Source organism: Equus caballus, chromosome 23, assembly GCF_041296265.1.
Source record: "Equus caballus isolate H_3958 breed thoroughbred chromosome 23, TB-T2T, whole genome shotgun sequence".
Classification (NCBI taxonomy): domain Eukaryota; kingdom Metazoa; phylum Chordata; class Mammalia; order Perissodactyla; family Equidae; genus Equus; species Equus caballus.
Genome location: NC_091706.1, coordinates 39451825 through 39475656, shown reverse-complemented (window position 1 = coordinate 39475656; position 23832 = coordinate 39451825). Strand labels below are relative to the sequence as shown.

At 43.6% G+C, this 23832-nt stretch overlaps 1 protein-coding gene and 1 non-coding gene across 5 annotated transcripts in view; both read right to left on the bottom strand.

Annotated features, from left to right (window-relative positions):
* Nucleotides 1-1688: 1688 nt before the first annotated feature.
* Nucleotides 1689-23832, bottom strand: part of RCL1 (RNA terminal phosphate cyclase like 1) — a 69683-nt gene continuing 47539 nt past the window's right edge. The window contains exons 6-11 of one of the 4 annotated variants that reach the window (XR_002803225.2): nucleotides 21553-21678; nucleotides 17511-17667; nucleotides 12903-13006; nucleotides 12451-12562; nucleotides 10050-10213; nucleotides 1689-2485 (exon numbers count right to left, since the gene is read on the bottom strand). Coding sequence is in view for 2 of the 4 variants with exons in the window: in XM_070248278.1 (XP_070104379.1) it covers nucleotides 2335-2485; nucleotides 12903-13006; nucleotides 17511-17667; nucleotides 21553-21714; nucleotides 23028-23044 (591 nt within the window). In the remaining 2 variants the exon portion in view is untranslated. Of the gene's footprint in view, nucleotides 2486-10049; nucleotides 10214-12450; nucleotides 12563-12902; nucleotides 13007-17510; nucleotides 17668-21552; nucleotides 21715-23027; nucleotides 23167-23832 lie in introns of those variants that run through there. The other 3 variants (XR_002803226.2, XM_070248278.1, XM_023627308.2) reach the window with 3 other exon arrangements.
* Nucleotides 12086-12157, bottom strand: MIR101-2 (microRNA mir-101-2). The gene has a single exon (NR_032989.1). It is a non-coding gene; the product is annotated as a microRNA mir-101-2 (primary transcript).

Genomic DNA, 23832 nt, shown 5'->3' with positions numbered 1-23832 from the left:
GAAGGGCTGGAAACCACCAGACACTTTTGTGTTTACAACAGATAGGGGCGCATGTCCCTTCTACTGCTTGCAATGATCTGCCTGCAATCTATATGCCACGCTAAATTGACCAACAGTGCCATTTCCAGAGCTTGTTCCAAGGGACAGAAAGCCCCTGTAGGATAGCATTTGACAGGTCCAAAGCAAGGTAGCCACTTAGTTCTTTATCTGAGCATGAGCAGATCTGGATTCAAACATCAGCAGCACTAAGACTGCAGCGTGTGTGGTAGGCAGAAACCTCAAATGGCTCTTCAAGATTCCCAGCCCCTGAGTATTCAAACACTAATCTAGGTACTGCTGTGATAAGGTGACCTTAAGGTAGGGAGATTATCCAGGTGGGACTGTGATAGGAGTGACTTAAAAGCAGTGTTTTCTTCAACTGGTACCACAAGAAGTCAAAGTACAAGAAGGATTCGATGCACCATTGCTGGCTTGAAGATGGAGGGAACCAAATTACCAGTAACTTGTTATAGAGGCGGGCAGCCTCTATAAGCTGAGAGTTGTCCCCAGTTGACAGCCAGCCAGAAACGGAGACTCCAGTCCTACAGCCTGAATTTCACCAACAACCTGAATGAGCTGGAAGCACATTATTTCCCAGAGCCCTGCCTGGCTGACACCTTGACAGCAGCCTTGTGAGACCCTAAGCAGAGAACCCAACAAAGTCCACGAGGGTCTCTAAACTACAGAACTGTGAGGTGATAAATGGGTATTGTTTTAAGCTGCCAAGTTTGTGGTAATATGTTATGCAGCAACAGAAACCTAATACAGTATAGAAAGCTCTCAGTAAGTAGAGTGCCACAGTTCAGGACGGCCTGGACTTCTTCAGTGTTAGCCCTCCATCTCCACATCCTCCCACACCTCCAGTTGTGAGAGCACAGACTTCCTCTGAGGCCTCCTTTCATCAAAAAAGAAAAGAGTACCAAGAGGACTGGGGAGGCAATGACCTTTCCTTATTTCAAAAGCCCACCTCAGGTGGAGAATGCCATTTGGGATCCTAGTAGAAAGAACTAGGCTCCTTCTCTTTCTACCAACTCCAACCCCATACACACACCAAATGCAGACTCTATGAGTTGACAGGGGCAATCCACCACGGGCCCTGAGTGTTCCTGCACATTCCTGCTGGAGAGGCCCTTACCTGGGCCCTTTCTCATAACTGCGTTCACAGCAAGCAATCTTGAGGGATGAAGTAATGTCCTTATCTAGAACAAAGAGCCAGTTTGCCGTAAGAGGTAGAGTCCCCAAGTATGCCTGTTCCTAGGCTGTGATGCAAACCCACTGTGCGTATGGCATCTAGATGAGGCCCCTCCATGTCACCACTGTGGGACTTGGGGGAGACAGGGGAAACCAAGACAAATATGAAGCTCATGCTGCTTCTTGCGCTCTGAGTAATAAAGTTCTTTGTCTCTGACCCAGGACCCTGACGTCTTCTGCTAACATCCACAAAACAGTAATAATCTAACTTATTAGCTTGCAAGTAATTCCAGACTTGGACACTACTATACTTAGATCTTTAAATCAGGAGATCTAGTGTCTTCACATTCTAAATTTCAAAGGAACAAAATACCCTTTTTGAATTTTCTTGTGGAGATAAAATCTACATCACAGGGCTATTGTGAGAATAAAATAAGGAACATACAGCACACCTGGGATCTGGAAAATATCCAATAACTTTAATTGGAGCTCTGCCCTCCACACACACTCATCCCCCCACATACCCATACAACGAACCAGAGAGGGAGCAGTATTTGTCTCCAAGACAGCAGTCCATTCAGAAGACAAGGGATCACACAGTCTAATATACCAGTCTCTGACACTTGCATAGCACTGCACTGCTCATAAAGAGCCCCTACCCATATTGTCTCATTTAATCCCTACACAGAAATTGAGGCTGAAAGAGGTCAGTCCTTGCAGAAAGAACAGTAACAGTCTCCACAGGTCTGGAAAACGGCCATATGACAGAAGCCCGGGGTGTGGGCTGAGGAAACAGCTGTGATGTTTTTCTAGCAGCACAACTGTGTCCTGAAGGCACACTCTTTGTCCAGGTAAGCCAAGGGAGCTCTCGTCACGGCGGGGCCTCCTGAGGAACGTCAATGCCACTGGAGAAATGGCTGGAAACCACATGATATAGAGATGTCTTCTATTTGGATATTCTGACTTTTTTTTAATGTAAAATTAATAATAAGTCCTTAATATAAGAGGTTATCCTGTCCTGGATAAATTTGGACTTGGTCCATTTCGTGTCCATGGCAGCTTCTGCTTTGTCTGTCAGCACTGGGGCCTTCTCTTGTGACAGTATCACTTCAGGGTCTTGCTAAGGTTGGAGAAGCCAATGCCAACACAGGTCATCAGCACTTTATCCCCACCCTTTAGTTCTTCACCACATGGCCTGGTTTCAATTTTAAACATAATCTGGAAAAAGCTCTTCAAATGCCGCAAAAATTCTATCCTAAAAAAAAAAAAAGGAGGGAGGAATGAAAAAGGAATTCGATTTTTTTAAAAATTCTCCTTCCCCCACCTAAAACCCAAGCTTTTAATTTCGTAGATCAAGAGGAATGACTAAAATTAACAATTTCTCATCAAAGCTGATTATATAGCTATTTATTTATAGCCTGCCAGTTTCCAAAGAGGATTTAGCCAGCCTGCAGAGATGCACACAATACAACATAAATAAATTTATAAAATAAAATAAATTAATAAATAAACTTTTTAAAAAGTTAGAAGTTAGTACCTGACATAAGTCATTTAGTCCTACACACCGCTAGAGCGAGCATAAATATGGTGTTAATCTTTGAGCAGCTCATGCAAAGAAGCATGTCCTCCCACGAGTCTCAGCATCATGAAATAAAACTAAGCAGAATGATTGCTGCTGACGCTGAAATAGAGAAGTCTTTCTCTTCATTCCTCAACCCCGACAACACAGTCTCAATCACTCAACAAATATGTATTCAGTGCCTACTATGTGCTAGGCATTGTTCTTGGTGCTGGAGATGTTGCAGTCAACTAAAAATACTTCTCTCGTGAAGTTTTCAACCTAGTTAAATATTCCTGAAAAGTACTATGGAAATTTACATAAAGTAAACAGGCAGATGGGGGAGGAAATGTGGGTATAACAATATTTGTGTATATATGGCGGGAGGCCATATTCAATAAGGTGGCTGGGGAGGAGCTCAGAGTAAACATGGTGAAGAGTCTCATGGGACTGTTTCTCGTCATCTCCCTTAAGACAGAGCGATGGCGTCACCCCAAGAGTACCTTGGGAAGAGCAATTTTGTGGAAGGACCATGGTACAGGTATGCAGGCTTCTACTGGTGTGCCCTAGCAGATTCAGCATCACCCCAGCTAGCCTGACCATAAGACTCACCTGGAGAGTTCATTAAACATACAGGTTCCTGAAGGTTCTGCTCAACTGGCAACTCGTAGGGAAGACGTGTCCATGTAGTAGAACCCAGAATCATAGGCCACCACATGCAAAGATGTCCCCTCCCCACCCCTTACCAGGCCCTGTCTCCTCAGTGCACAGGGGCCAGAACCCTGCTGTTAACAAGCATCCATTGTGATTCTTATCAGGCAAGTTTGGAAACACTGGTTTAGTTAAGAACAGATGGTTTGGGATTGGTCCTGTGCCCGAGTGGTTAAGTTCATGTGCTTGGCTTCAGCAGCCCAGGGTTTTGCCAGTTCGGATCCTGGGCACAGACATGGCTCATCACCACTCATCAGGCCATGCTGAGGTGGTGTCCTACATAGCACAGCCAGAGGCACTCACAACTAGAATATACAACTATGTACTGGAGGGCTTTGGGGAGGAGAAGAAGAAGAAGAAGAAAAGAAGATTGGCAACTGTTGTTAGCTCAGGTGCCAATCTTTAAAAAAAAAAAAAAGAACAGATGGCCTGCATATCTGAAATGAAGTATTCCAGCAACGTTGTATGGCGCTGCCTCTCAATCAAACCATACAAACTGCCCCCCTAGCCAGATGGTCCTCATCCCCGACTGCACACGAAATCACCTGAGGAGCTTTCAAAATACTGATCCTAGACACGAAGATCAATGAAACAGAATTGAGAGTGAAGAAATAAACCCATACATTTATGGTCAATTGATTTTCAAAAAGGATGTGCCAAGATAATTCAATGGGGAAAGAATAATCTTTTCAACAAATGGTGCTGGAACAACTCCATATGCATATTCACATACGAAAGAATGAAGCTGGACCCTTTCCTCACATCGTCCACAAAAATTAACTCAAAATACATCAAAGGCTTGAATGTAAGAGCTAAAACTATGAAACTCACAGAAGAAAACATAGGAGTAAATCTTCATGATCTTGGGCTAGGGAAAGATTTCTTAGATACAACACCAAAAGCATTAAAACCTTTTGTGCACCAAAGGACACTATCAAGAAAGTGACAATACAACCTCCAAGATGGAAGAAAATATTTGCAAAACATGTATCTGATAAGGGTCTGGTATCTAGGATATACAAAGAACTCTTGCAAATAAATAATAATTTTAAAAACCCAATCAAAAATGAGCAAATGATCTGAATTGACATTTTTCCAAAGAAAATATACAAAGAGCCAATAAGCACATGAAAAGATGCTCAACATTATGAGTCATTAGGGAAATGAAAATCAAAACCACTATGAGATACCACTTCACAACCCAACAGAGTGGCTCCAGTCAAAGACAGATAATAACAAAAGTGGGGGTGAGGATGTGAAGAAATTAGAACCTTCATACACTGCTGGTAGGAATGTAAATGGTCTGGCCACTGTGGAAAACAGTCTGGTAGTTCCTCAAAATGTTAAACAAGGAGTTACCATATGATCCAGTGATTCCATGCTTAGGTCTATATACACAAGAGAAATGAAAACATATCCATATAAAAACTTGTACACAAATGTTCATAATAACATTATTCATAACAGTCAAAAAGTGGAAACAACCCAAACGTCCATTAGCTGATGAATGGATAAAGAAAATGTGGTGTATCTGTACAATGGAATATTAGTCAGCCTTAAAAAGGAATGAAGTACTGACACATGCTACAGCATGGATGAACTCTGAAAACACTACACTAAGTAAAAGAACGGTCACAAAGGACCTCATATAGTATGAGTCTATTTATATGAAGTGGCCAGAATAGGCAAATCTACTACCAGAGGCAGAAGGCAGATTTGTGGTTGCCTGGGAGTCGGGGGAAGTGGGAAGAATGAGGAACAACTGTGAATGGCAAAGGGTTTCTTTCTGGGGTGGGGAAAACGTTCTAAAATTAGATTGTGGTTATGGTTACACAACTCTGTAAACATAGTAAAAACCACTGAACTGCATACTTTAAATGGGTAAACTGTGCTATGTGAATTATATCTCAGTAAAGCTGTTTAAAATAAATATATATGTGTAATGGTAAAAGAAAAGCACTGAGGGGCCAGCCTGGTGGCATAGTGGTTAAGTTCGCGCACTCCGCTTTGGCGGCTCAGATCCCAGGTGTGGACCTACACACGGCTCATCAAGCCCTCCTGTGGCAGCACCTCACACACAAAATAGAAGAAGATTGGCACAGATGTTAGCTCAGGGCCATCTTCCTCATGAGAAAAAAAAGTATTAAACCTGGCTCCCGCCCTCACAGAGTATATACCAAACTAAGTAAAAGCCTACTGCAGTGAATTTTCCATCTTCTCCTATATCTCTGTCTTAGTTGATCTAGTCAAAGGAGAGAAACGGCAAAAAGGAGAAAAAGGGGCCAGAACAATTCCTCATTCTTTTTGGCTGACATGACCAGGACATCAGGGACTAAGAGATGAAAGAGTGACTGCCCTGGAGTGTAGGAGTTCTGGTGAGTGCTGCACGCTCAAAGGAAAAATTCCTCACTTCTTTGCTCCCTCTTCCACCTAGGATTGTGCTACTTCATTTCCATCTTTAAATATCATCACATTTGCCAATTCTTCTACGAAGCCTTCCCTAGCCAATAACCCCTCTGGATTTCCATAGCATTCTTGGCTCTCCTTATGGTATCTAATTAAACGTCTATGCATAGTTGTCGCACAATTGCCCCTTCCCCCCTTGGTAAAGTATATAAGCACCTCAAGGGCAAAGACCCTATCTATGCCTGAAACCCATTACACTTGCTAGGCACCATGTAAGGCACTCAATAATGAGGCACCAAAGAGAATTCAGGAGTTAGGGTTAATTTTGAGAAATGACTTCAACATTCTTAGCCTCGAAGGGAAGTCAGTTCTTCCCCTGCTGGCTTTCCTGTCTTACTAACCAATTGAAATTTTCAGTTTTTTGCTCTCCGTCCCAGCCTCACAACCTCCCCCACCCTGTCCTAGGAAAAAAAGAAAACAAACACATCAAACCCATATACAAACAGTACACATCTGTGGGCAAAGCTTCCACAGCTCTGGCAGCAACACAGAAAAAGTCAGCCATTTCAACCACTCGTCTGCATTCTAAGGAGAAAACAGCCTGTTCTCTCTCTTGCTGCTGCCTGAGCTCTAACACAGGCCTGGGACACGCTCTGCTCCCACAGCCGCCCCAGCCTACTTCACTCTGAATCGCCCAACTGTGCTGGAAAAACCAGACACCTTCCCCAGCTGGCAGAATTCCTACAGGGCCTCGGCTTGCTTTTGATCTCTTGGAGAAGGATGGGAGGAACACAGGCCTGAGTGAACACAGGCCTACATATTTGCAGCTTTGGGGTATTTGTGGCCTTTGGAATAGTTAGAAAAAGCAAAGTCGGTTCCACTTTTTACATAACGTTCTGCCAGCCCCGTGGCCTGTCTGAGGAAGGCTGTGTAACGGACTCCATTAGGGACGTTTCAGAACGTTGTCCCACCTCCAGCCCCACTCTCCCTATGTCTTCTGTAGCCGGGCCATCTAAAAGCAAACATCCTCGGAAGCTAAGAAATAACCACAGGTGATATTAAATCCTAACAGTCTCCTTGAGAAAATGGAGAATAAACTCACCCCATGAGTACATGCAGCTGCACAAAGTCATGTCTGGAGCTGAAGCACAGCCCCACAGCCCCACAGCGGCGCACAGCCCCAGGAGCACACCCACAAGGCCCCACCTCCCCAGTGTAGGAGGTTCCCTTTCCTTCTCTTCCCAACACCATACTGTAGATCCACACTTCACAGACACAACCCACAGCCACAGAGCCAGGCAAAAAAGAGGCCCATGGCACGCCGAGAACGACTCTGCTCCTCAGCGGACGACCACCAGCACAGCGTAACTGGCAACTTGTCACAGTAACCATTTTAGGCCACTGGGATTCCACACAACTCTGGGGTGAGGGGTTTGAACTTCCGACTTTAAGGAACTCTATCTGTAGCAAGCTGCTTTTCTTCTTTGTTTTTTTCCAGGACAAAACGATTTATTTATTTATTTTCAGAAAAACAAAAACAGCAATCTACTTTTCTACGAAAGCCTCCAGTCCATCTGAGTGGGTTTCAGAGAATTCGGGAGCACAGAGATAATTTTTCCTGTGTATTTTCAAAGGGTGGGTTGTTCCCACCGCCACTGTCGGCCAATAGGTGAAGGCTAATAGGGGCTCAGTCATCTGCCCATTGAATCCCAACTGGCCGGGACTTGCCAGGTGGTCTGGCCTGCCCCTTAAATATAGCCCCTCTCACCAGGTCGCCTTTCTGAAGCCTGACAGAACAGCGGTGAGGGCAGCCATGGGGGAGCTGTCCTTCTGGCAGCTCCACAGACACAAACTACGACAGAGGATCAGCGCTCCCGCTCCACAGAGCACCTGGACATTGGGGTTACCCACTTCTCAGGTCTAGGGAGTTGCTCTGGAAGTTGAGGGGAAAGATTGGAGGGTGGGAAGAGAATTTGATCATGGGGGCCCCCTCTAGTCATTACACAGCAGCTTTTTTTTTTAACTTTTTATGGAGACTATGATAGTTTACAACCTTGTGAAAATTCAGTTGTACATTATTATTTGTCAGTCGTGTTGTAGGTGCACCACTTCACCCTTTATGCCCACCCCACACCCCCCCTTTCCTCTGGTAACCACTAATCTGTTCTCTTTGTCTACATGTTTAGCTTCCACGTATGAGTGGAGTCATACAGAGACTGTCTTTCTCTATCTGGCTTACTTCACTTAACCTAATACCCTCAAGGTCCATCATGTTGTTGTGAATGGGACAATTTTATCCTTTTTTATGGCTGAGTAGTATTCCATTGTGTGTGTGTGTGTGTGTGTGTGTGTGTGTGTGTGTGAGTGTGCATAAAATATCTTCTTTATCCAATCATCAGTTGATGGGCACTTAGGTTGCTTCCATGTCTTGACTATTGTAAATAATGCTGCAATGAACATAGGGGTGCATGGGACTTTTGGAATTGCTGATTTCAAGTTTCTGGATAGATACCCAGTAGTGGGATGGCTGGGTCATATGGTATTTCTACTTTTAATTTTTTGAGAAATCTCGTTACTGTTTTCCATAGTGGCTGCACCAGTTTGCGGTCCCACCAGCAGTGTATGAGGGTTCCTTTTTCTCCACAACCTCTCCAACATTTGTTACTTGTTGTTTTGGTTATTTTTGCCATTCTAATGGGTGTAAGGTGATAGCTTAGTGTAGCTTTGATTTGCATTTCCCTGATGATCAGTGATGATGAGCATCTTTTCATGTGCCTATTGGCCATCTGTATATCTTCTTTGCAGAAATGTCTACACAGCAGCTTTTTAAAACTACACTGGTTGGTGCTTCTTCTGCCCAATAGTGGATTTCCCAAAGCCCAGGTGACCTCTGTTCCAAGAATGAATGTTCATAGTGAGTTCTTGGCCCAAATCGCCTGGGACGCACGTCTCCCCTAGCCTGGCTCTCTGTTTCCTGCTGCCTTTATAACCAAATTTAATAACTTCACTCTTGGAGCAGAGGTCAGCTTTTTCACCTGAAAAGTAAGGATACATCACGTGCTTTTACCCTATGCCAAAATGTTTTGGGCTCAAACAGCATAAGAAAAGTGACATGGCTTTGCAGCACATAAAGCACTTCCCACATGTAAGGAGGAGTGGTATTGTGCTAGTTCACAGGGAGCAATTAAGCAACTGAACCCATAGCAGTAGGCTTGGCCAGCAGTTCCCAGTTTTCCGGCACATTATCTCATTTGATCTTCACGTGCTGCACCTCAGAATGGGTGAGCCAAGAACCCCTGATCAGTCAGTGTTTAACAAGGACACTGGGCTCTCACTCCCCAGCACTTTGCAAGTAGTGGAAAGAGGTCATTTATTAAAGTTGGAAAAAAACAAAGTGGCATGGTTTATTTTAGACTTCCCACTAAAGATAGAAGGAGATCATTTTACGGCAGAATTTAAAACGAGGACTCTCTGAAAAGATGTAGCAGGGAGGTGCCTGGAGTCCAACAAGATGGATGGAATCCCAGCTCTTACATAAGAGCACAGTGGGTCAGGGAAGCATGGACTCTGGACGAGACTGTTCGGGTCTGAATCCCACTTGCTGACTGTGTGACTCTGGGCACGTGACTCGACCTCTCTGTGCTTCAATCCCCTCACCTGTAAAATGGAGCATCTGAGAATACCTGCCTTTATCATCCTCCTAGGGTTATTAGGAACACCAAATGAGTTCAAGTTTGTAAAGCGCTTAAAACAACATCTGGCCAACAGTAAAATCTCCAAGTGTTTGTTAAATAAATACCTAAGAGTAAATAAGATGTGTGTGGATGGTTTAGTAACACAACGGCAGGAAGTTAGTCATAAAGTTAAAATTTATAGACTTAGAGATAGCTGAGCAGACAATTTGCAGCTGACTTCGGTCTGAGATTGCCCAAAGCAAGTTTACTAGGCCTCCTAGTGTTCAAAGTGACCTTAACGGGAGACTGGACTTCCCAGACTGAGGGGACGTGCAGGCGGGAGCCTCGGCATTCAGCACTGAGTGAGCTCCATCAGGCACACTGGGCTGCTGGGAGCGCAAAGTACCTGACCTCATGTAAGTCTCGCTCCATCTCCATCTCCCCAAACCCGTGACGTCAGGACCATTCACCTTCTCTGCAGATGCGACAGAGGCTCAGAGATGCTAAATACTTTGTCCATGGTCTCCTGGTGCTCCAGGGTAGAGCCAGAGCTGAAATCCAGATAGAATGGACTCCAACGCCTGTATGCTGGCAGAACGCAGGAAGCTCTGGTCATCAGCAACTGCTGAAAGCGCTAAGGAAAATGCTCATTAATATGTATTTTTCTTGCTGTTAATCCTACTTTTAAACAAAGCATAAATCCTCCCCTAAACTGTGAAGTTAAGCTTCTCGAGGGGAAGGTGGAATCACTGTCACCAACTGTAGCCACCTAAACTCAACAAACTTAACCGAAACAGAGTCTCCACATACCAGCATGATATCCAATACTATTTTATTCTACCGAAAAAAATCTCTCTGGCTTTTCCTAAGAATTTCACACACATAGACTGACTTTCTCAAGTAACACATGAAACTACCAACAGCAATCTCCTGAAGTAAGACAGAGGGAAGAGGAAAAGGAAAGATCATAGCGACCCTTATTTTCCAGAAACAGTCTGAAAGCAACACTGCAAGAAAAAACATCCTCCCTAATCCCAGTGCTCTGTAAACAGACATTTAAAAAGCTATTTATACAAATCAGAACGTGCAAACTGCCAGAAGAAATACATTTCTTTAAACCGAAGAGAGTCTTGCTTCTGGTTTTTGTTAGAAATTTGAGGTTTCAAAAAACAGATTTTTATGACTTTAACTGCACAAAAAAATAAGTGTGATAGTTTGGTCTCCAAAGCTCTTGAATCCAGCTAGGATAAATTGTTCCCCCCACTGTGATCGTCCTGACTATGGATTCTGTCCCTTCTGCACCATTAACTGTACACAGAAATACATTGTTAACTTTGCCTGTCAGGTCTCTAAAGGACGTATATTTCCTCCCACATTTGCCTTTCATTATTTTGGGCCACCGGAGCCTTCCACATGATAAAGGGCAAAAAGAGTCTCAAATAGATACAGCTTTCAAAATAAACTTCCTAACCCCTTCTCCCCCTACCTTGAGCTAGCTTACCAAAAAGAATCTGGGCTGCTCTTTCCCACCCCATGGCAGCCCCCCTTGCATGACACCCTGGAAGGCAGATAACCCAGAGGAAGAATGTCCTGCAACCCCCAGCCCCAAGTCTCAAAACATAATTTTGCAATTTGTCCTACTCCTGTAAAGCTCCATTCAGGGCAGACTACTTTGTTTTCCCAGGAGACGTAGTAATTTTAGGCAAGGTTTCTGGAAGACAAGACACTGCAATTAATGTTTGGTGAGGGGGTGTGTCAAGGAGGACACAGGAACTTTTAAAAATGTCCAGTCACATCTTGACCAACTCCACAGGGGCTGCTGACTTGAAATGATTACAAAGGCCCTGTAGCCAAACTGAAAAAAAAATCTCCAAAAGAAAAAAAAAAGTGTCAAGGAAAAATAAAAATATACATTCCATTTTTCACATAATGTTCTGCCAAACCCCATGCCCCACAACCACACACTGCTGTGTGAGCGGTCAGGCCTTCTGCTGCCCTGAAGCAGAGGCTGGGAAGGCAGCAGCAATGAGACCAGCTAAAAAGCGGAAGGGAACTGTGGGGGTCACAGAGCTATCAGCTGCTTCCAGCAAACTCTCTATGGGAAGAGAATCTCTGCACGTGGGGTCCTGTACTCCCAGCCCTTACCTCCTCTCCAAACCCCAATGCCTTAACTACAAAGTCTATTTCAGCAATGTTGATTCCTCATGTTATCGTGCCATTTAGGATTACTCAATTTCAGGTTTCCTGTCCTGTGAAATACTTTACACAAGTTATCAGGAGATAATGTGGTCCTCACTAGTTTCCCGCTTATCAGTCTTCCCCCACTGCTAACAGAATGTATTCTCTTTCATTTCCTTGTTCCAAAAAACCACCTACCACCAACTCGAAAAAAAAAAAGCCTTCAAAAGACTCTCTTTCAAGCTCCTGGTCTCCACATCCCCCAAGCCATGGTCCGATGGTGCCTCGCCCCTTGGCAGTGCTCACCCCTTTCTCAATGTGATGGCACCACCATTCTTCAGTTATCACAGTACTGTACCTTTCAGATATACAGCATCGGTACCATGATAACCGAAAAAGGACAGTTCAGTCTCATATCTACCTGAATATTTCCTCCCACACAAAGCCCACCCACCCCTACTCCCCACCCACAGATGACCACATAATGATCCCATATAAGCACACGTGCCCATACAGAGATGTCAGTGCTCAAACAAGCTGTTTACAGCAACCTCGTTTACTGTCGATGGGAAAGGCTCCTTTCACAGTGCTGTTTAGAATTCAAGTCTTCTGAGGATCTGCTCTTTTTGGAGAGTGCCTGCTTTAATACCTCAGCAGTCCACTTCTGATAACACCCCACGGCCTCAAACTCACCTCTACGTTTGCCTGCTAGTCCAGTGGCATTACTGTGAACTCTGCCTCTTTCTTCATCCTTCCTGCCAGCTCATATCCTATCATCTTGGACAAAAAGTCCTTTTTGCCACAGCTAGAGAAAAGAGGGATTTAAAAAACTAACAACAAAATCCAAGCTATAAGAGAACCAGAAGTTTACCTTCAAAATGGAACCAAAATCTAAAGTGCAGACAAAAGAACTATCCAATACATACCACGTAACTTTAATAACATGAGAATGATGAAACTACAGGAAGAAAAGAAGGCAAAACCCTTGCAAAAGACGAGGTTGAGAGTGACAGTCTCCAGCTCATTTAAGCATCGATACAAGCAGGTGTTTGTAGTGACAGGCTATGTGCAGTACAACGCCTTTGTCATTTCGCGCAATCGGAAGATTAAGCTGGAGAGCATGATGAGGCTGCAGAACAACTCACGTGTAGGGAGAGAGTGGTCCTAGCAGGACTTTGGAAACGTCCTGCTGTCCAAGGGTCATAAGCAACAGAGCCAGGCTTTGGTTGGTCGAGTCCACACATCCCCCCTGTAAACACAAATACTTTAAAGATTAATCGTTGTACCAACCAGAAAATGGCCAACCAACAAAACAGAGGAAAGAAAACAGACAGATAAATAGAATATCAGAACAACAGAAGAGCAGACTGCAAAGTTAAAAGCGATCATAAAACAGAATACAGGTCTTTTAAGAGTAATCCTTAGAGCAATTGACTTTAGGGGGTTAAACTAACAGTTAAAGCAATTGTAGTAGCTGAGACTATCAGAATGAACTAGACACTCAAGTTTACTGAGGCGTATCTAGTGAAAAACAAAACTTTCCTTCATAATTAAAGCAGCAGCAGAACATATAAGCAAAAAAGCAAGATTGGTTCTAGGAAATGTATAGTTAATTACCAAGGGCTAAGTGAGTGACACTACCACTATTTAATCTGTCAAAGAACACCAGTCGATCTGACATGAAAGGACCTTTGTACGTCAAGGGTATTACCTATAACACCTATTCAAATACATCTAGAAACTGCCCGCTGTGTTACATTTGTTTCTCCTCCTCTGTGTGCCTTAAATCTGGAGAACTGTTAAGATCACAGCCCTCCATTCTTATTACTTACGAACTGTTTTTCCCCACCTTTCCTTCCTTTTCTTCCAAATCAATAAGCAGAACAGAATTCTTTTCAAAAACTTTCTCCTAATGCCCTTCTTTCATTTTTGAATTTCTCAACTATTTCAGCCATTTTACTTCTACAAGACGTGTGCATTACCATTGTTTCCATTTGTCCTTAAAAAATGTCTTTATTTCTGATCATTCTTTCTGGGTAACTTTACTTAAAACAATTCAAACTTACATTGTACACAGCAATAGCAGGATAAACTTGAATTTCTACATATTCTGCACATATCACAATAAGAAACTCAGTTTCTGACCATGGCACATCACTGCAAGGCTAGGCTCTCCCAGATTTTGAACAGAATAGGTGGCTACCCACTGCTGTTATGTGGGTACACCTCCCTCCTCTTTCAATGCATGTAGGGTAGAGAATAAACCAATTCTCAGATGCAGACACTCATTGTCTGGTTGTCAGACTTCATTTAGCAGCCCTGACAAGGGGAGCAGTAAAATAAAGGGGTTTATTCTACTGCTAGCCTTTATGAAAATCTATTGTTCTTCCTAAACTACCTGAGTTAATAAAGGACAATATTTATCTCACTTAGCAAATTTTAGGACAAAAAGAATTATAGCATATGTTTCCACCTAAAAAGGAAAACCTGACCCACAGAGACTATGAAAACAACAAAACTAATTGTTTTAAGAAAACCTGCTCCTTTTCATAAGACTGTCCAACATTCAAATGTTCTCTTCAGTCTCTGCTCCCTATCACTATGTTACTATTCCACCATTCTCAAGTGATTTTTACTATGGACCAATATTTTAGTGGGATAAATATGTTAGGGTCTGTGTACTGGACACCACAGAGGGAATGGTGGGGCCACCCCCACAGCAGAGGATGCAATCTTTGTGCCGCGTGGCTCCAATCTCACTACAAAGATGAGATATGAGCAGGAAGAAGAAACAGTTCAAGGTGGAGCCAAAGCTATGCAGCGGCTGAGGGCTGTGGACACTGGGACTGCCAAGACAGGGACTGCCAAGGCAGGGGGTGTCACTCACCTGGCCCAGAGGGAGCTTTGGGGAGATGGGGACTTGAGCTGGCCCTGGAGGGATGAGCTGAGTTGGAGAGGGAGGAAGAGCAGGATAATGGGGAAAATATGACCCAGGGCGAGTAAGGAACAGCCAGGACACCAACCTGAAAGGGGGTGCGTGCCATCCGTGGAGAAGTATGCGAAACAGCAGGGGGAAGGTGGAATAGGCAGGTTAAAGTAAGGCTTTTCTAACTGGTCAAGGGTTTGACTTTATCTTGGGAAAGTAAGAAGCTAGTGAAGGTCTCTGAGCACAGGAGTGAAAAGATCAGATCAATGTTTTAGGGGGAGATTTAAACTGAAAAGCATGTTGGAGAGGATTTGGAGAAGAGTTCTGCTCTGCAAGTGGGGAGAGTCGGTAAGCATAATCCAGGTCCAGGGGAGTCAGGGGGTGTAGAAAGGAGGAGGGTAGTGGATGCAGGCAGCAAAAAAGATGGACAGGAAAGAGCAGTTCCAGGAAGCCTGAAACGGAATCAAGAAGGCCTGGTAAATGATGAGACAGAAATGGGACAAAAGGGATTAGATCAGAGGCTTAAAACTTCGGTAAAAATAAATGGCAATTTCAAAGGTGATAGATCTTTATTACTCATCTAAACTATGTCACATCACAGACCTCTAGAGAATTATCCTTAAGAACATGAAGGATTTTCATCCTTTTAATAATTAAGATCACAGACACACACAAAATAAGTTTTCTTAATGATTAAAGAAAAAACGATCTAGGCATATGAAATGGTTTAAAGTAGAACTCAACTAGAGTAAAAAATAAATAACATAACCTAATCTAGACTGCATGTTTTTTCTCTGTGGACTGATGAGCTGTGCTTTCACCCTGAGGCTTATAAACTGCTATTTATGGGGATATAAAACCCGAAGTCCAGCTGTGCCCATGCGCTCCCACTGCGCTGTTCTGTAATGTGATGCTTCCAATTCCCTCAGGTCTACTGGAAAGAGATGGAAGTGTCCCCATGGTCAGAGAGAGGGCCTGCCAGTCACCACAGGACCAAGGAAAGGAAACCTGCACAAGTCAGCAGGGGCTTAGGGATGCATGTATTGGACACACGTATCACACGCACATTCTTTGCTCACGAATATCGATATAACAAACTTTTTGAACTAAGGAACTGGCAGGGCAACCTCTTGATCATTTACCCCCAACTTTTAGGTACTACCTATCTTTCAAAAATCACTAAGCATTAAACTTTGGGCTGAGTTAGCATCAAAAAAACTGAGGCCAGACCTTGACTGCACAAGAATCATGAGAAGAGTCTCCTTCAGGAGAATTTCACTTGAGAGGCTATTTCCTTCCTCCACTATTTCCTAGCTGAATGGTCAGTGGAGGGGATGGAGTCGCTCTACAGAAGATACAATTATAGGTCCTGTCTTCCATCTTAATTAGATGGACATTAAATAAAGTCATTTAAGGCCCCAAAATTTCAATTAACTCTCAAACAGTTCATTCTTACTTGCTCCACCTTGCAACCAATGAGGTATTTGCAAGAATGCTGACTTGGTTCAGGAGAGCAGACTATGGCTATAAGCTTTAGTCTTTAGTGAGGCCTGTGCGGGGATCAATACCCATGACCCAGGCATAACCTTACCATAGTGATTAATAAGCTACTTTAAAAAGGGCAAAACTTCTTGGAGACTTCAGGACACACTGAGATAACTAACAACCAAGAATAAATGCACAGATAAATACAGAGAAGAAAGGCTCTTCAGTTGAAGAAGAAAGACAATTTACAAACAACATACACCATCCAAAAGCAAATCACCCAGGGGACAGCTCTTGTCAGGGCTCAGTTCTAGAATGTGGGACCCAGCATACGCAGCAGAAAAATGGCCATTACTCAGAGCCTGCCTGGGTTCTACATACCAAGGAAAAGGTTTCACCTTCCTGACATAGAACCAAGGAAAAAGACAGGGCAGACTAACAGAAATCTTGGAACCAGATCTGTGACTCTCCTCTAACCAAGCATACAGGATCTTAGAGAATGTATTTTCAGGCAGCTTCATCTTATTCCTCCTGCCATGATCATCTCTTCTCTCCCAATTTCTTCCTTGCTTATTTTAGGTCACCTCAACTATCTCTGGGAAACAGAGTAAAAGTGTGTGTATGTATATGTGCATGTTCCTCATACAGACCGACAGAGAAAAGACAGTGGCAACAGAGAGGACAAGTTGGTCCAGTAAGTCTGAGCTGTGTCCCTCAACAGAGCTGCAGAAGTAAAATGGCAATAGGTGAGGTGTCAGCCCTTCTTTGTCCTATGTTCTCATTTTTCCAAGCCCCTAGCATGCTCTGACACAGGCCTGCCTTCACTAGACATTCTTCTATGCTCTAGAACATGGCAAAATGTGGCCTGTTGACATTATTTCCTATCTGAATTAACCGTCACCTACAAATCCAGATTTCCAGCTTCTCTTGAAAATTCTACAAGCACCGAGCTCCCACACCCCTATGGCAACGACTGGGGGAGCTGAGACACGGTACTCACTTTGCTCGGGGCACTGTGTGCTCTTCAACTGGCCAGTCACCACCTAACCTGCTGCATTTTTCTACCTTCTCTCTCCTGACTCTGTTTCAGTTCTTTCCTCTCCCCAACATTAAAACTTACCTGCCCTGTGTCCCAAACTAGTGGGGCTAGACCTCTGCTTACTGACTAGTTTAGTTAATCCATTAAACTAGTTAAGGCTAAACTATTTAATGAGTAGGAAGAGGTTAAGTCCTTGGCTTAAGCCCTTGGAAGAGGAAGAAAGTTGCTAAGGAATAAGAATGAGAGACAATGAACTGCTTCCTGATGGTTGCTCTCCCAGACCTGCAGAGGCTGAGGACATACCCTATAGATTTCTTCAAGCAGCAGCCTGGCACAGTTCCTGCCGACGTCCTCTGGAAGCACCGCTGTTCCTTGACCCTGGGGGTTGGAGGCCAGTTCAGCACTGAGGAAGGTGCCATTGGTGGTCTCAGCAACCAGCGACAACCCAAAGCCTGGAGACCTGGGGATTCAAAGGCACAGACTCTGAGGAGGGTTAATGAAGTGGGGCTCACATTCATCAGCAAAAGGAAAGAGAAGACAAACATCTTTTTGATGGCATTCTGGTTACATCCAGCCTTATTAGAGTTCCTACTGGCTTACACTGGAAACATACAGGACTTAGTGAGGGCACACATGGCAGAACCAGAGAAGATGAAGTTTGCATTGCTCTTCCTTTTAGCCCTCTCTTCCCTCCCCTCCCACACTGTCAAAGATCCTAGGTTGACAGTTTGTAACAATCAACATATAGAGTTACAGTAACAAGGGCTACTAGATACTGTGCACCTACTTTCTGCCAGTTTCTGAGCTAGGGGCTTTGACGCCACCACCCTGCAGAGTAGGTATTACGGTGCCCATTTTACAAGTGAGGAATGGAGAAACTAAGCAACCTGTACCAAGTCCACACAGGTAGAAAGTGAGGGAGGTGTGTTTCAAATGCAGGTCTTGCAGCCCCCAGAGCCTACACAACTTCTCACCGCAGCCCTCCCTTGGCCCTCACACACAGCCAAACCAGAGGGTACAAGGGGCCTGGAGACCACCTGCTTACAGCTCTGCTTGAGAAATATCAGGCTTTTTTCCCATAATAAAAAATACCACATAAGCCAGAAATGGCCTAAATATGGGACAGCTTTATGTTTCTGTCCCCAAGGGATATCTCTAACTCAGAATTCAATTAATATAATCAATGAGCTGGCACGATGCTCCCTCGCATTGTGTTTCTACCACCAATGCCAGAACCTAACACCCTTCTTGTCCAGAACCACAGCTGATTCATCCACTCAGGGATCCAACAAACATCTGGAAGAAAGCTTCCACAGGCTAGGAACTGGGGACATCGTGGTAAACACAAGAGTTCTCAACCACACAGTTTAGTAACAACCAGCTTGACCACAAAAACTCAGCCCATAAATAATAAAAATCACCTTTCCACAAAATTTCCAGATTTGACACCTCAAATCTACTTTGCCAAGTAGTTCTTGAGTAAATGTGTCATCAAGAAAGGTGTGGCAGCCTTCCCAGCAGTACAGTTCACACGCAACTACAATACAGAACTGCCTCCTTTGACACAATTCAACACACGTTCATGAAGCATTTTCTATGCGTCCAGCACAAAACTAGTCAAGATATTTGTTTCAGAAAAACTATGTGTGAAATTAATGATGTCTCAAATGTACTATAGGAACTCACTATATGGATGAACTATATTGGTCAGTCCTTAATTTCTCAAAAAGAATTCAATTGTCTATGCAGCCAAGGGTTAATAACACCTGCTAAGGGAAGGGGGTGCAGTGAGAACAAAGATTCCAGGGCACTCTGAGTCATGCTTAACAATCTAACACTGTGCCACCAACCATCATCATGGGACATTTGAGCACAATCTTATATTGCCTTTGAGTCACTTGACAAGGAGAAGGGAGGGCGTATCCAGCTCAGCAGCAGAGACAGCGGCATTCAAAAATGAAGAGTAGAAAAAGGAGGGGAGGGAGAATCAGAAGATAGCTACTATCACTGCTTTAACCCACTTACATGCATTTCCCAAGAATGTCCGAATTTTTCCATCCATGTGAATTTTCTGAGGGATGTATACTTATTACATTAAACTTTATATTTAATCAAGATTGTTCCATTTAATATTACATTAACAAAGAACACAATAACATGTTAAGCTCTATGTACATTACTCCATTCCCCGCCCCCCCCCAATTTGGGGTGTGTATCATCAAGCCTATTTCAAGTTATGCTGACAAAGGAGATGCTCACCAAGTGACCTTATTGAAGCTGTGTGCTAGTACAGGTTGTAAATGATAGTCTTTAAAACTTTCCAATTGGTAAAGGACTGGATTTTTTTTTTAAGTATTTACTGTGAGAATCAAAATGGGACTACACTGGACAAATGTGCACACTGGTCAAAGTGCTTACACTGGCCACCAGGAATTGCTGGCCCACAAGGGTCCAGGTCATGGCCACAACACAAACTCTCACTCCTAGACTTCATTCAATAAGCCTAACTCACATGGATACTTCACCAAATTAGAAGAGGAAAATACCCACCCATGACTTTATAATTTCATACCAGACAAGGAAGATCATTGTTTGTCATCTGTAAGTTGAAATTTAGAAAACGAAACACACATGTAACATCACTGGTTTCACATGTAATTTTTCAAATGGAACTTGGAGTTGATGACCCATGAGTCTGCATCACACCCACATCATGATCCACGTGTGAGGTTCCTACTCACCATCAGCAAGCATGGGACCAGACCACCCACCAGGGTCAGCTGAGTCAACGGCATTACAAAAAGCTATGCTACCACTCGGGGCAGCATGGCCTTCAGGCCTGCTCTGCTTCATTCCTGGCCACCCTTTGGTAGAGCTAGAGGCCAGCAGAGGAGAGATTATCGAGATCAGGCCTTTCAGACAGCTGCTCCTACCTATCCTCCTCTCTCCCTCTGTAATCTCCTCTCCTCAGAGAAAAGCTGACACATAATTCCAGACCTTTGGCCAAGAAGAGAAGAGAAGGTAAGAATGGCATTAGCAGCTACCACTTCTGTACCACCTACTATGTGCCAGGCATTGCATTAGTGGTTTACATACATGATCTTTTAATCTTGACAGTAACCTAGGAATGCAGGCATTATCACTCCCACGGTATGAATGAGGAAAACACTGGTGATATTTGAGCAATACACCAAAGGTTTGGGACCATCACTGACCTTTCCAACTCACAGAGAAAGGGCCAGGTTTGCACACAAATTCTTTCCCAACTCTAACCTCTGACACCTCCACCTCTGTTGCTTTGGACTCTGAGCCACCACTGTATTTCTGAAATCACCTACACCTTTCCCTTGGACCTCGTGAAGGTCAGAGATCTCATAACGCACTCACCCCCTCCTTTATTCTCTCTTTCCTTCTTTTGCTGAAGTTAAAAGAAACCTCAGATGGAAGAGCTATAAAAAAGGATGAGCTGTGGCACTATTTAGGAAAAAATTGATTTCTTAACACTGAAAGTCAATCTCTGATGTTCTTATTTTTAGGAGACACAAGCTGAAAAGTTCAGATTCAAAGTGTAATGATACTGTCATTCACATTGAAATGGTTCAGCCAAAAAGAAACAAAGAAAATCCCCTCAACAAGAAAAGCAAATTGGGCAAACTATTCATTGTTAGCTACAGCTAGTGGGAATGAACAGGTGTTCACTGTACTATCCTTTCAACTTTTCTATATGTATAACATTTTCATTTTTAAAAAATTAGTTTTTAATTGCTTCCCTAACTTACTGGTTTCTAAATACACAACCAAAACCTAAAACAGATATTTTAATTACATAACTCATCATTAACTTTTTATTTTCTAAAGTGAGGTTTCCCGCAAAGGCTTTAACTAAACCAAATTCAAATATGCAATAACAACTCTCTTTGGCTCTAGGTCTGTTGTTCCCCTTGATGGAGAGAGAAGCCGACTGGCACTTAGATCAACAAAGGATTTTTTTCCCTAAACTGCTGTTTACTCAGGGTGGAAGAACTTGTTTACTTTAATTTTTTGTGGGAACAGAGTGCAGATGGGACTCCAAGCTTGAAGCACTGTTTATTATTAGCCGGGTTTTAATTCCCCTAGGCTAGGACTGGACCCCTCATCTCCCAACACTGGCCTCTGTGATGCTTTCCGTGTGACAGGCATTGCTGGTGACAAGAGCAATAAGTTAGAAGGAAATTAATCCTGAAATCATTCTTTCTCTGGCTGCCCAACCTCAGAGCTGGCAGCTTTAACTTTAATCAGAACCGCACACTATGAAACAAGCTAAAGTAGCTGCAGAATTAGGCTCCAGAATTGCACAGGCACTTACTTCCCAGAATTGACTCCTTTCATGTGGTCTGTATAAATATAGATATCGGGTATAAACTTGTTGAGGATGCTCCTTGCAGAATCTACAATCCGGTTCGCCATCTGAGGTGATACACGCACGGAGTACCTGCAACCTAGAGTTAAGGATGTCATTCTGCTTGGACTACAGAACAGAGAAAATTCAATTATAAAGCTAGCAAACATCTGTGGAACAAATAAACTAGGACTTCTAATTCCATTCTATTTTCCTACTGTATTTAAGCACTTAAAATTGAGTACTACAACTCAATTTTTTGTATTGTTATTATTTATTATTATTATATAATTTTTTATACTATTGTTATAAAAGGCTTAAATATCCATGGTGAAAAAATTCAAACAATATAGAGAGTTGGAAAGTATAAACTAAAAGCTCCTCAGCTCTGCTCCACACCTCCTCCCCACACTCCCTCCCCTAGACATGGTTCCACTCCATTTTGGAACAAGTGAAGGCAATGCTTCTCTGCACGGCATGAGCCAGCAAGAACCAAAGGCCAGAAGAGACACCACACTGGGCCAGTGGCATTCCTGCCCCTGGTCTGTTGACAGGGGAACCAGAAAAAGATTAGTGAAGAGCATGGTGGGCTGTGTATAAAGATCTAAACAGTTCTTTTTTTTAACTTACGAAGCCTATTTTCAATCAGTTAAGTATCAATTCTGTACTCCATTTGTGGATACAGGCTCCTCCCACCTACTATCTTACAGTCAAAATACTGATAATTAGCACTTTTACAACAGGGCACCCCCAGAAAAGAAAGAAGGAAGATATTAGCAATCCAAGTGAAAAGACTGGTGCTTGAGGAAGTGGAAACTATTACCTAAAATTAGACTTTGTTACAGAGACCGGCTCTCCCCACCCCCATGAATCAAATAAAACATAAATATGTACTGAGCACTTCCAGCGTGCAATGCATGGTCAAGAGCTGGCTGCATATGTGTGACAAGGGACTCAAGAAATGGAGAAGTAACAACATCTGGTCTCTTCACAACCACAACAAACCCCACCTGGCAAGTCCAACAGGGAAAAAAAGACGTGCGGTCCGTGCATTCCAGCCCAACCGTTCAGAAATTACCGTCCATAACACATTTAATTTTCATTTGAGCTGCAGAAACAAAATGCTCAGAGACTGTGCAAAGAACCTGACTGGCATCTAGCTCCTCTTTCTGATCCATCCAGAACACTCCACTAAAAGATCAATCTTCCACAAGCTAGTGATTCTCCCAGTAACTCCGGAGGCTCCCAGATCTTGCTGTCAGTCAGACTCTCCAGCCTTCTCAGTGTTCCTCCCCAACCGGGCACCAGCACCCCCTCCACCCACCCAAATTGTCCAAATTCTTCAACCTGATCTGCCTGCCTTTATTCTTCCAGCCCAGAGTTCCCTCTCTCTCCTGAAACCCTCCAGCCAGCACCCGACTATGGTCTGTACTTGAACTCACCGTGCATCTCCCTTCATATACACACATGTTGTCCTTGCTCTTCAGCGAGACCACAAACTCCATGAGGAGAGGGGCACTTCTTCTGTATCCCTCACAACTCTCTCATACACTACTTTTGTACTCAGAAATACTCGATCAATATTTGACTTGACTCAAAGGACAAACCTGAAATGAGGAAAGAGCAAAGAGGGATTTTTCAATACACACACAGAGCCAGTTACATCACCACCTCTTCTGTCCAGAACGTACTTTTGACCACAGGCAGCTTAGACAAACAGTCCCGTGTCTCATACCCTTTGGACCAGGTGGGTGCTGTCCTTCTGAGGCTGGAGGCTACCCACTCTCCCCAGGAGAGCACAGATGTCACTATCCTAACACATAATCCCACAGTATTCATGGATCCCAAAGTTCTTTCAGATACATTATCAACTTATTTTGTGCTCACGGTAACCCTGTGGCAAGGGCCGTGGATTCCTGGTTCCAGAGCTTATGCTGAGGACAACTAAGTCACAGAACTAAGATTCAAAACTAAATAGATTCGACTTCCCAGAGACAATCTCCTCTCTCCTACCCCTCCAGAGACGTGGAAACCAGGTGGGTAACAGTGCTCTTTCAGGGCCAGTGGAAGCCTATACTAGAGTCAGGCAGTGAAGTGAAGAAGGGAAAGGAACTTTAAAGCCAGCTACATCCCAGAGTCACTATGGAGCCCTTCGGCTTGGCATGGAGGCCCTACCAAGGAACAGCTAAGAGTTCTAGAATCAGACTGTGTTCAAGTCCCAGCTCCAGAAAACTGCATCATTCTGGG